Source organism: Sarcophilus harrisii, chromosome 1 (genome assembly GCF_902635505.1).
Source record: "Sarcophilus harrisii chromosome 1, mSarHar1.11, whole genome shotgun sequence".
Classification (NCBI taxonomy): domain Eukaryota; kingdom Metazoa; phylum Chordata; class Mammalia; order Dasyuromorphia; family Dasyuridae; genus Sarcophilus; species Sarcophilus harrisii.
The window spans coordinates 106276881-106287630 of record NC_045426.1 but is presented as its reverse complement, the minus strand read 5'-3'; the positions used below and the strand labels follow the sequence as shown (position 1 = coordinate 106287630).

General features: G+C 36.0%; 1 protein-coding gene across 1 annotated transcript; it reads right to left on the bottom strand.

Moving 5' to 3' along the window:
- Nucleotides 1-6213: 6213 nt before the first annotated feature.
- Nucleotides 6214-10440, bottom strand: CER1 (cerberus 1, DAN family BMP antagonist). The gene is made up of 2 exons (XM_003762150.2): nucleotides 9913-10440; nucleotides 6214-8179 (listed from the first exon to the last, which is right to left on the bottom strand). The coding sequence occupies exons 1-2, from the start codon at nucleotides 10420-10422 to the stop codon at nucleotides 7910-7912; spliced, it is 780 nt and encodes a 259-aa protein (XP_003762198.1). The 5' UTR covers nucleotides 10423-10440; the 3' UTR covers nucleotides 6214-7909.
- Between the last annotated feature and the right edge of the window lie 310 nt (nucleotides 10441-10750).

The following is a 10750-nucleotide window of genomic DNA, read 5'->3' as shown; positions in this document are numbered from 1 at the left end:
GTGCATGTCTATGTGCACATTACATTATATATGCATCTATGTATGTCGATGCATTAACTGCTTTCATTTTTATATATATAGTATTTCTACCTGTGAGGTAGGTGCTATAACTATTCAATTTTTCCAGATGAGAAAGGTGAAGTTCATGCAAACTAAATGACTTAGGGTAGGATGGCTTCTAAGTGTCTGAAGTAAGATTTGAACTCATATCTCCTGGACTCCAAGTTCAACACCCTAAATTCGACTGACTCACAATAGTGATAACAACAAATCTAAACTGATTTCTGAGAATATTTGTGGAGAACAAAGAGACAAAGTGCCCTGGAAGACAAAAGCACCAATGGATGTAGACACAGTGTAGTCTGGAGAAAGGGGACTGAGCCCAGGACCAAAAGACCTGGATTCTGGTCTTCAGTGTGTCAGCTGGGACAGAGCCCTTCCCTATCCCTCCATCTGTATATAAAATGGAGGAGGAAGAGCCACAAACCAAGAATATTTAAGGAGATTGTTTCTAAAAGTCCTTCCAGGTCTAAAATTTTCTGACACAAAGATACAATCCAGTTAGTCCCATGGGAAAAAGACTCTACATCCTCTGAGACAAGAATGGCTATTTAGATGTTTTCAATGTCTTGACTTTCTATTCCCCAATACACAGAATTTCTGTTTTCTCCTCCTTGACTAATAGTGTGGAATAAAGTAGATTTGTTCATTGTCACTGCAGTAATTTCCCACAGATGCCAGTCTTAAGCTTAGCCCTCTCCCTGCAAACAGACTGATTGTTTTCTCTTCTGCTACTTTCCCATTTTCTGTTCTATGAAGAACCTAGGTATTTATGGCAGCCAGGGATTATGCATGCAAGTAGGAAAGCATTGTAGAAACCAGGTTTGGGGGAGAAGGGAAAACCTGTAGCCAGGAAACAATGCGTGTGTCTGCATGGCTTATGAAAAAAATATTCTATGACAGACCTTTTCCTAGAGCATCCTGGGCACTGTGTTGTGTTGTTGTTTATGAATTGTCATGGGAGCCACCAGCTGTCATCATGAAAATCTTTTATTGGCACCCTGTAAATATTAAATCAGCATGCTAAAATCAGACCATGTGTAGCAGCAGCTGATGCCATTTTATGAGGACAATATTAGAAAGCCAGCGGAAGTGTTGCACTACAACTCCCATGATTCTTATTTCTTACAGCTCCCCTAAAGCATGAAGCTGTGCTCCAATTTTAACTCTTTAATTATGGCAGGAGGATACTGATCACTGACTCTTAGGATAAACCTTATTCCACAAACCTTTTTTTATTGTTAATTATGTGTTTTCTCTTCACTCATAATAATCATTGGAATTTGGATTGTAAGAATGAGACAGGATGGTTTTCTTTGATGTTGTCCAATGGGAAGGAGGGATATTTTGCCCTTCTCATAGTTAAAGAATGCATGGGAGATCCCTAGGAAAGCTGTATGACCTGTCTGTTTTACCTTAGCCTGTGTGAGAGCCAAATGGAATGAGTGTCTTCTTCCTTGCAAAATGAAAACCAGGCCTTTCATCTTTTGTGAAATCCACCCTAGGCTTGCCCTAGCCTGCCTACCTACAAAATATGATTTGAGGAGTGTCAGAAGTGCCATCTGTTTCCCAAAATATCTTCTCCACTAGTCTGCCATGTTGTATGAAATTTCCACCACTCATTTTAAATATTCCAGCTCCTTTTAAATATATTAGTTGAGGAAGAGTAACATCGTTATATATCAGGTTGACTCACTATTTAGCAGACAATCTTGACTGATTTGGAAGACAAAAGATAGGTTTGGGTTAGTAGGGAAGAAAGTCAGGAAAGTTTGTACTAGAGAATCCTTCACAGCTACAGGCGTTATAAGAACACTGAACTAGAAGGAGCAAGGAGAAACAGGGCAGGTTTGAAAACAGGGTAAAGGGACAACAAAATCAACTTTTTCCACTAAATAATTTTGTCAGCAAGCAAACTAGAAGCCACAACCATATTTGTAAATGATTGAGTGAATGAACACACAGAATTCTTGTTTCTGACATCCTTGCATTTGAAATCTTCTTCAATACTATATTCTTACCACCTGATGCTAAGAATGGAACCCTGCCTTCCAGATTGCTGTGAGTAAAATGTTATGCCTTTTAAAGTTCCATATAAATACAAATTCTATAATAGTATTAATAATAATTATTATTATTCCTATCATTTCATTGTCTCCCCCAAAGTGTGGATTGTTACTCATTCCCGTTCTGGGACACTATTAGTAAAATAAAGGCCATGGAACCAAATCCTTTCTCTTTCAGAGCATCTTTCTGTGGGAAATGGGAATGGGAGAAGGGAGAATGTGGGCCTAGATGTGACTTAGGGATCAACACTGGAGCCTGTTTGTCCTCTGTTTTCTGCCTGAAGGATGGGCAAAATTCAGGATTTCTTGAAGTGATGTAATGATGAGTAAAAATAAAAAGTACTTACTGGAAATTCTTGTTCTTTGGAGGTTGGGTAAAGAACAGATCTTTCCATGGTCTAGTACAAAGGGAAGGGCAATACTCCCTCAAAGGATATTGGCTCATGTTCCTACCAATGAATGAATGCATCATTGGCAGCTTATTCCTGTCAGAGGAAAGAAAGAGAAAAATCAAAGGAATGAAAATCTCTGGCCCCCTCAGGGAAAAAGGGTAGATGAGTCGGGATACATTTAGGGAGGCACACCTTTGGCGAACAAGAATTACAGGTTACCAGATCATTTCTTTATTTAAGGTTTTATTACTCAGCTATTCCACTTAACCTTAAGGTTCTAAATTAGAAAAAGCTTAACTACCTCAGCACTACTGTATGTTTAAAAAATTTAGCCTCCCAATTGGCTCTAGCCTTATCCCTCTCTAATCTGCACAACAAATCACTGCCAATTCATTTCCCTAACCCTACATTTTCATTAGTCATTTGTCTGCTCAAGAATCTACCATGGCTCTCCATTCCCTATAGGCAAGAATGTGTTGAAGTCAGCTTAAATTGGCTTAATGTGAACATTTAAACCTTGGACTTGACACTGTTTTATAGATTTTCTAGATTTAAGAAAGTGTTTATAGTGCAGATTGATCTTAAAAGTTCATCCTGCTTACATCGTCTCCCCTCCCCCCGGCCCTCGAAGGTGGTTGTTAGACAATTACCATTATACCTCTGTACAAGGTAAGGTTCAAAAGAAACATATCTTTTTCATTGAAGACTTTTACAATCAGATCCCTAGATATTTTCCCAACCTTATCCCTCTACTACTCAATATAGAAAACCTTTATTTCAACCAAACTAATATATTACACACTTTATGTTTTCCTTTCTCCATCCTTTTCCTTATGCTATTTCCTATACTTAAAACACTTTCCCCCTCCTCCCTATGGTTACCTATTAAAATACTACTCATCTTAAGGTTTAGTTTATGTCTCCTTTTCTAGGAAACCTTCTCTGATGACCCTAACTGAGCAAACTACAAAGTTGTTATGTCTTTTCTTCCCTTTCTCTCTCTAGTCTCTTTACCACGTGGCCCAAACTCACCTTGTCCAAAATAAAACTCATTATCTTTCCTCCAAAATGTTCTCCTCCTCTGAACTTTCCTATTTCTATTGAAGGCATTGCCATTCTTTAACCACCTAGGTTTACAATATTAGAGTCATTCTCAACTCCTCATGCTACCTCACTCCATATAATCAATCCATTGCTAAGGTTTGTTCTTTTCACCTCCACAGCATACTCTCATATATATTCCCTGTACTTATTACTTACAAAGTCAATTCTGATACATCTTGTGTACATATTCCACTAGTCAGCAAGTCCTATCAATTAAACCTCTGCCTAATATCTAATGCTTATCGTATTTTCCTCATTTTCATAGCTCTCAATTCAGGTCCTCATTGCCACACACTTAGATTATTGTAATAATTTCTTAATTGACCTTCTACCATAGTCTCTTGTTTCTTCAGTCCATTCTTTAAACAGCAACCAGATTAACTTTCCTAATGCACAGGTCTATGCTGAAGGCCAATGCTTGATGATGCTTTGGATGCCAGCATTATAGTTTAAATAAGTGGAAGATGAGAGGAATGGGGCATGTTTTCCATTTTTTATTTTTATTTACCTGGTATGTAACTTTTTAGGGCCAGAGTAATTAAACTCAGGTCTTCTAGGATCAAACTACTTCTATTCCTCCCTTGTGTGTCCCTAATGTTGGAAGCAGAGTACTATTGTGTCTTGCTTGAAAAATATCATTGTTCCCTACTGCTTACAAAGTAGAGTCAAACTCCTTAGCTTAGCACTTAGCTCTCTCTCTTTCCAGATGTATTTCATGCTATTCCCCTACATTTATTCTACCTGGTAGCCAAATTGGATTCTCTTTGTTATTTCCCAAATGGACCATGAGCTTTCCAACCTCTATGTGATTGCTCACATTGCCCTTTTCCCCTAAAATGCTTACCTTTTACATATATTTTAAGGACCTTCTTAAAGGCAACCATCTTCAACAAGCCATAAATAATTTATCCTTCTTCTAAACTCAAAATTTCACCATTGTATTGTCCCATTTTTCTTTGTATTATAGCTATATAAATTAGTTTTATCTTCTCATAAGACTATAAGCTACATCAAAGCAAGAACTGTATTTAATTCATCCTTTATCCCCCATATTATCTTGCTTTTGGTAATAAATCAATATGCATTTGTTTTTAAACCATTTATGATTTTTAAATACAAGTGAAGGATATGCTATTAAAAAAGAAAAATCAAATATGGCATAAAATTGGGGGACAAAAAAAATCTATCTGCAAGGCTAGTGAAAGGGATATACACATATGCAAGCAGGAGTGGAGGTCTTTGAAACCAAAAGCATGATCCAATTGGCTGAGAACAGACCATATCATCAGGCATAGTCAATAGAAGACTGGACAGCTGGTCAATAGCTTTTGGCACCAAAATATATTGACCAGCTGGGAGGTCATTAACGCTGAACAGTTTTATCCTTATGATCACATCTTGGCCAATTAAATTGTCTTTGGACACCAAAGGGTGTAATATTTTTAGATATAAATGTCACATGTATAGCCATGTTGTGAGTATTATATGTATGCAAATGTGTTGTAAAATATACTCTGTCTGATTGCACTGGCTTCTTCTGTAAGACCTGTTAGTTTTTCAGTTACAAAGTAAATAGGCTAAAAGTATAAACTGATTTATTTAAAAATAAAAACAAAACATAACTGATGAGCCATTATACTATGGAATTTATCATAATTTATGCCAGTTTAATTCCTGAGGTTCCTACAAAAAAAATCTATATAATCAAATTAATTCTTTGAGAAATGAGAGGAAGGCAAGATAGAAGTCAGTAATAAAAAGCATAGATGAAAATTGGAAGAGAGGTTTTTCTATTAATGTTGGGATGGTTCAGTTTTCCTATTTGTGATGACATTGTGTTATTATCCACCAAGTCCTAGTATACTACAGTCAATGAGATCCATGCATAATAAAAAAAAAGTTGGCTTAATAATTTACAAAGAAAAAATGAATATATAAAAAACTATTGTACAAACTGTGTCTTATAGTAGTATGGTTAGACAATCCTTTGAGTTAGTACATTAGTATTAACTGAAATATAGGAATATATGTGTGTGGAACAATCATGGAAGATGAAGGATTAAATAGAAGGGAAAGAAAATGTTGGTTTGGATTTGGTAAATTGCAAAGGGCTTCCCACAAACCCAAGTTGCTCCCTGAGACAAAAACCATTTTTCATTGTGGCTCCTAGAAAACCACATTCTTCAAAGATTTGAAATCAAGGATGTTTTAAGAAGCAATGACGAGATTCATGGTCTATAGAAGCCACAACAAATTTCTGGTGATGCTCTATGTGCAATTGTTATGTGAGGAATATTATGGAGGAATCACGTAAAGGAAAAGGAAAGGAACTAGTCATGTATTGCTTTAGTATTTGCAAAATATAAAAATGTAAAGAAATATCTTCACTGCATAATCCTCTATGGAGTATGCATGGGAGAACATGGACAAAAATCTGTATAGGATGAAAAGGGATGATTGCATTGTGATCTGTAGTAATGAAAGGGATACCCACATTGAAGATATCAGAGATTCATTAAGATGTAAATGTAAATAATCATTCTCAAATTCAAAGACAAGTCAGTACTCTGGGAATGTCTGTATAATAAGTATATATTATAGAAAGCAAAAAATTATTACACAGAGTATATATACATGTTGCCATCAATATCATAAAAAACAGACTGAGGGAGATAAGAGCAAAAATTAAAAATGAAAGAACAGAAAGTAATAAGCCAAAATTTTTGTGCACGGTGATAGCACTAAGTACATAGTTTTGGGCTATATTACAAATGGCACATAAAAGTAGCATGGTTTACTGGAAAATCCCTGAATTTGGAACTTAAATGTTGGTTTATGTGACCTGGCCAATAAACTTGAGACACTGGAGAAATTAATCTTTAGATAGGAAATCAGGATAAATGGGTTCAAATACTACCCTGATCATACCTGTATGAGTCTCAGTTTGATTATTTATAAAAATGTGATAATTGAATTCAAGGATTTTGAGATCTTTTTTATCTCAAAATAAACAATTTTAGACAATGGTAAAATGAGAAGCTTAAACAAATCGTCACAAATTCTTCCAACATGCCTCAGATTCCAACACTGGTCATTCCCCACCCCACCCCAGCTCCCAATTTTATTGGGTTTACATGACTTATAATTGTATCACTTCACAATTATGATTCACAGTTTAGATTTTCTACAGTAGAAGAAAACATTCATCCAAACCTGGAAATTCCATTTGCTAACTAAACCAAAAATGTGGTGCTGTTCAGTAGTGTTTGACTCTCAATGACTCATGGATAATAAATAGAATAGCAATATTGTCCATGGGTTTCTTGGCAAAGATATTGGGGCAGTATTCCATTTCCTTCTCCAAAGAATTAAGGCAAACAGAAGTTAAGCTATTTGATCAGGTTAACACACCTAATAAGTATATTTGTGCATTTGAATTCAGGTCTTGCTGAATCCAGTCCAAGAACTCTACCCACTGACCTACATAGCTGCCTCTAAAAACCGAAATTTTACTCTGATTTACTCTTTATTTACCTATAGGCATATAGTTGCCACTAACTAGAGTTAGTAATTTGAATATTTGATTAAATTCAAGAAGAATTTACTAAATGCCTACCATATGATAGCACCAGAGATACAAAGATAAGAACAAAACAGAGCTAACTCTCTAAGAGCTTAAAACCTATTCACAGGAATGAACCAATGAAAATCAAGAGTTCTCAATTTTCTTTTATCAGACCCTTTCTGATGAATCCTATGGATCTCTTCTCAGAATCATGTTTTTAAATGCATAATTGAAACATCTAGGATTACAAAGAAAACCAAAAGTTAGTGAAAACAAAAATGCATTTTTCCCAATTAAGTTCATATTCCCCCTGAAATCTATGGTCTGAAGACCCGGTTCAGAACCTATGTAAACAGAGACATAATTCAAATATATACCAAATTACTTTTGGTACACAAGCAACAATGTGTGGGCTGCAAATCACAAAAGATCATATTGGTTGAAATATGAAACCCATAAAGTCAGGCTAAGTCTCCTCAAAGAAGACACTGAGAACTTAAGATGGGGACCCCAAACTAGAGACCAACCAAATAGTTCCTCATCTCCATGAAACAAAACATTCAGTTAATTGACAAAGCCAAATATAAGTGGGTTTCCTCCCTATTGTTACAGATGTCCCACCCTTAAAGGCCAGTTTGTTTCATTTTTGGCTTCTGAGAGGAGGGAGTATTGGCTCCAAATTTGCAAAATAATCTTTGAACAGATTAATTGCATTTGTGTTTTTATGCATGAGAGTCAAAATGAAGATGAGCCTCGTCTTGATCTTGCTTGATTTTACACTGACATTCCTCCACAATCATCACCACCTTGACCACAGGATTGAGTCCAGTGCAGTTCAACAATAATTCTTTTGTGGTGAATTTGGTAGGTGAACAGTGGGAGCAGAAGGCATGATGATGAGTCGTAGCCTCAGAAAGACGATGAGACCGACATTTCCCGAAGCATAAGTTGTTTTGAATGACTACTTTTTCACAGTCATCATGTAGGATTGTCTAAAAAGGCAAATGGATTTCAATTACTGATTAATTTCACTCATTTTAACATAGATTTCCTAGCTAGCAATAGCTTCACTGTGCTTTAAAAACTCTCTTGATCTAAGACAGAGAAATAAAGACCCATATCTCAAAAGCCTTTCATGTCAGCTTTCAAATAGACTTATTTATACTTTATTGCTGAAAATAACTTTCTCCATTGAGTTAACAATTTTTAAAAAATCTAGCCTTTGGAAAAATAGTTAATACAAAAGAAATGTACTACTTTGTCTTTTTAACACATTCAGAAATATTGAATATGTTGAGACAATTTACTTTTTTTTATTTGAGGGGGTACCAACCAAAAATATTCTATTATCCAATTTATAACATAATTTTAAAGCTTAAAACATAACAAGCTTCGTTCTCCTCTATTTTGAAGAGCTTGTAAATTCACCATGTGTCAGAGAAGTTGTAAATACATGGAAATCCCCACTGAGATGATAATATTTTGCCCCCACATGATCCTGTCTATCTGGACTTATGTGTCCTTCAAAATATGGAAATATTGGATTCTTTTCATTTTAATTTAATTAGCAATGGATTCAAAACAAGAGTTGAGAAGGGAATCCGACTGCCTATTTCTTATGAGCAATTTTTCTAATTGTACACAGGCAACAAAGCAGTCATTATTATTTCATAATTGACTTGTCATTGTTACATACCCTTGTCTTTTCAGGCAGAATGCTTAACTGCCTTCTACAGTCAATTACCTTGTAATACTGTCTGCTTAATTGGCTACCATTACTAGACTATAAAATTTTAAGCTGCATGGTGTTGCTTCCAGTTCAGCATCCCTGCCTTTGAGAACTTGCTTCCCAACCTGTCACATCTGTAAATCAGACTTCTCATTTTTAATTTAGTATTCATAATATAAGGACACCCAAATTGGAAGAAGATAATAGACTGACTTTATCTTTATAATGTAGACTAGAAATGATAACCATGAATTAGCTCACACAACATGAATGAGGAGCACTGTTTGGAGGTATGGAGGTATTCTGCTACTTTACACAAATGGAAGTCCTTTCTCCTCTCTTCTTGACACAAAAGGGAAAGTCAAGTCTATTTCCAATAATTTTAATTGTTAGTATTTTGGTATCATTGTTATTTCTACCTTTGTACCATTAGCCATGTATCAAGATGACACTAGAAAGCTTCTGAGGAAATTGATAAAGGAATAATTATAATAGTAGCAATGGCTTTCGTTTACATAGTTTCATAGTTACAAAAGTATTTCCTATACTTTGTCTCAGCAAAGTTGTCATTTTAAAAGAGATTTTGATTTATGACTGAGGACCAAAATTAAGAGCTCAGGGAATCAAATCCATTTCTAATAATGCTAATTATTAATGTTTTTGGCACCATTGTCACTTCTATCATTGTACAATTAGTCCTGCATTAAATAAGGCTGGAAAATATCTGAAAAAATTGATGAGAGAATAGTATTAATAACAAATAATAGTATCAGTAACAATTTTCATTTATGTAGAATTTATAGTTACAGAGTACTTCTGGTACTATCTATCTATACACATGTATATATACACATACACACACATACATACATATAATCACTGTTTTAAAAGAGACTTTGGTTTAAGACAGAGGACCCAAGCTATGAGTTCAGAGGGAAGCATGTGGGGACCAGGTGAACTCAATTCTAAGATCCTCCACTTCATTCTAGTACTTACCTGGGAGAAGGGCACTGTTCTACAGGTCTCCTGGTACACTTCGTTGCTTTTGATGGGCAAGATGACCTCCTGTGAAGCTGAGCTCTTTCTGAACAAGAAGTAGTGCCAGAATTTTTGTGCTTCTTCTTGGAGATGAGATTTCTCGATTTCTCTGCCATCAGACTCAGCATTTGCTGGAGTCCTAGGTTTGAAGGCTTCCCTAGCAGGATCCCTTATTTCCAGATGCCTTTCTGGCTTCTGTTTCTCAGAAGTAAACATGAACCTGAATAACATCTCTCTTTGCTCTCTGGGAGCCTCTGTCAGCTCAGGGTCTATAAGGTGGGGTATGGCTACGAACAAATCTGGCTTTTCTTGGGCCTCCTCTGAAACATCTGCTGATAGTGCTACAAGACTCCGATCACTCAAAGCATGAGAAGAACGCTGACTTCTTTTCTTCCGGTCTTGCAGCATTTGTTGCCTAGACTCTCCCAGACCTGAGATCACCAGCAGCTGAAGCAGCAGGAGATACATGCTTTTCCTTCAAGTTATTTTCTAGTCTCTAAGACAGCAAGAGAAAAGGAAAGACTCAGACAGTCCAGTGGATTTTGACTAGAAAGAGGAAGTGGCTATATATAATCCTTCCTTGGTGATAGTGGGAAAGCAGGTGGCCTAGTGTCTAGCAAAATAAACAGATTTCTTGTTGACTTCAATTATGAAGTGCTAATGGCTTCCTGCTTTTTTTCTAGTGGTTTGTGTGTTTTTGAAGACCCTAGTGAATGCCTATTGCCTAGGGGGTAATTAGCTGAAGAGTTTCAATGCATTGTTTAGCTATTGTCTAGAAACTAAGGGAAATTCTAAA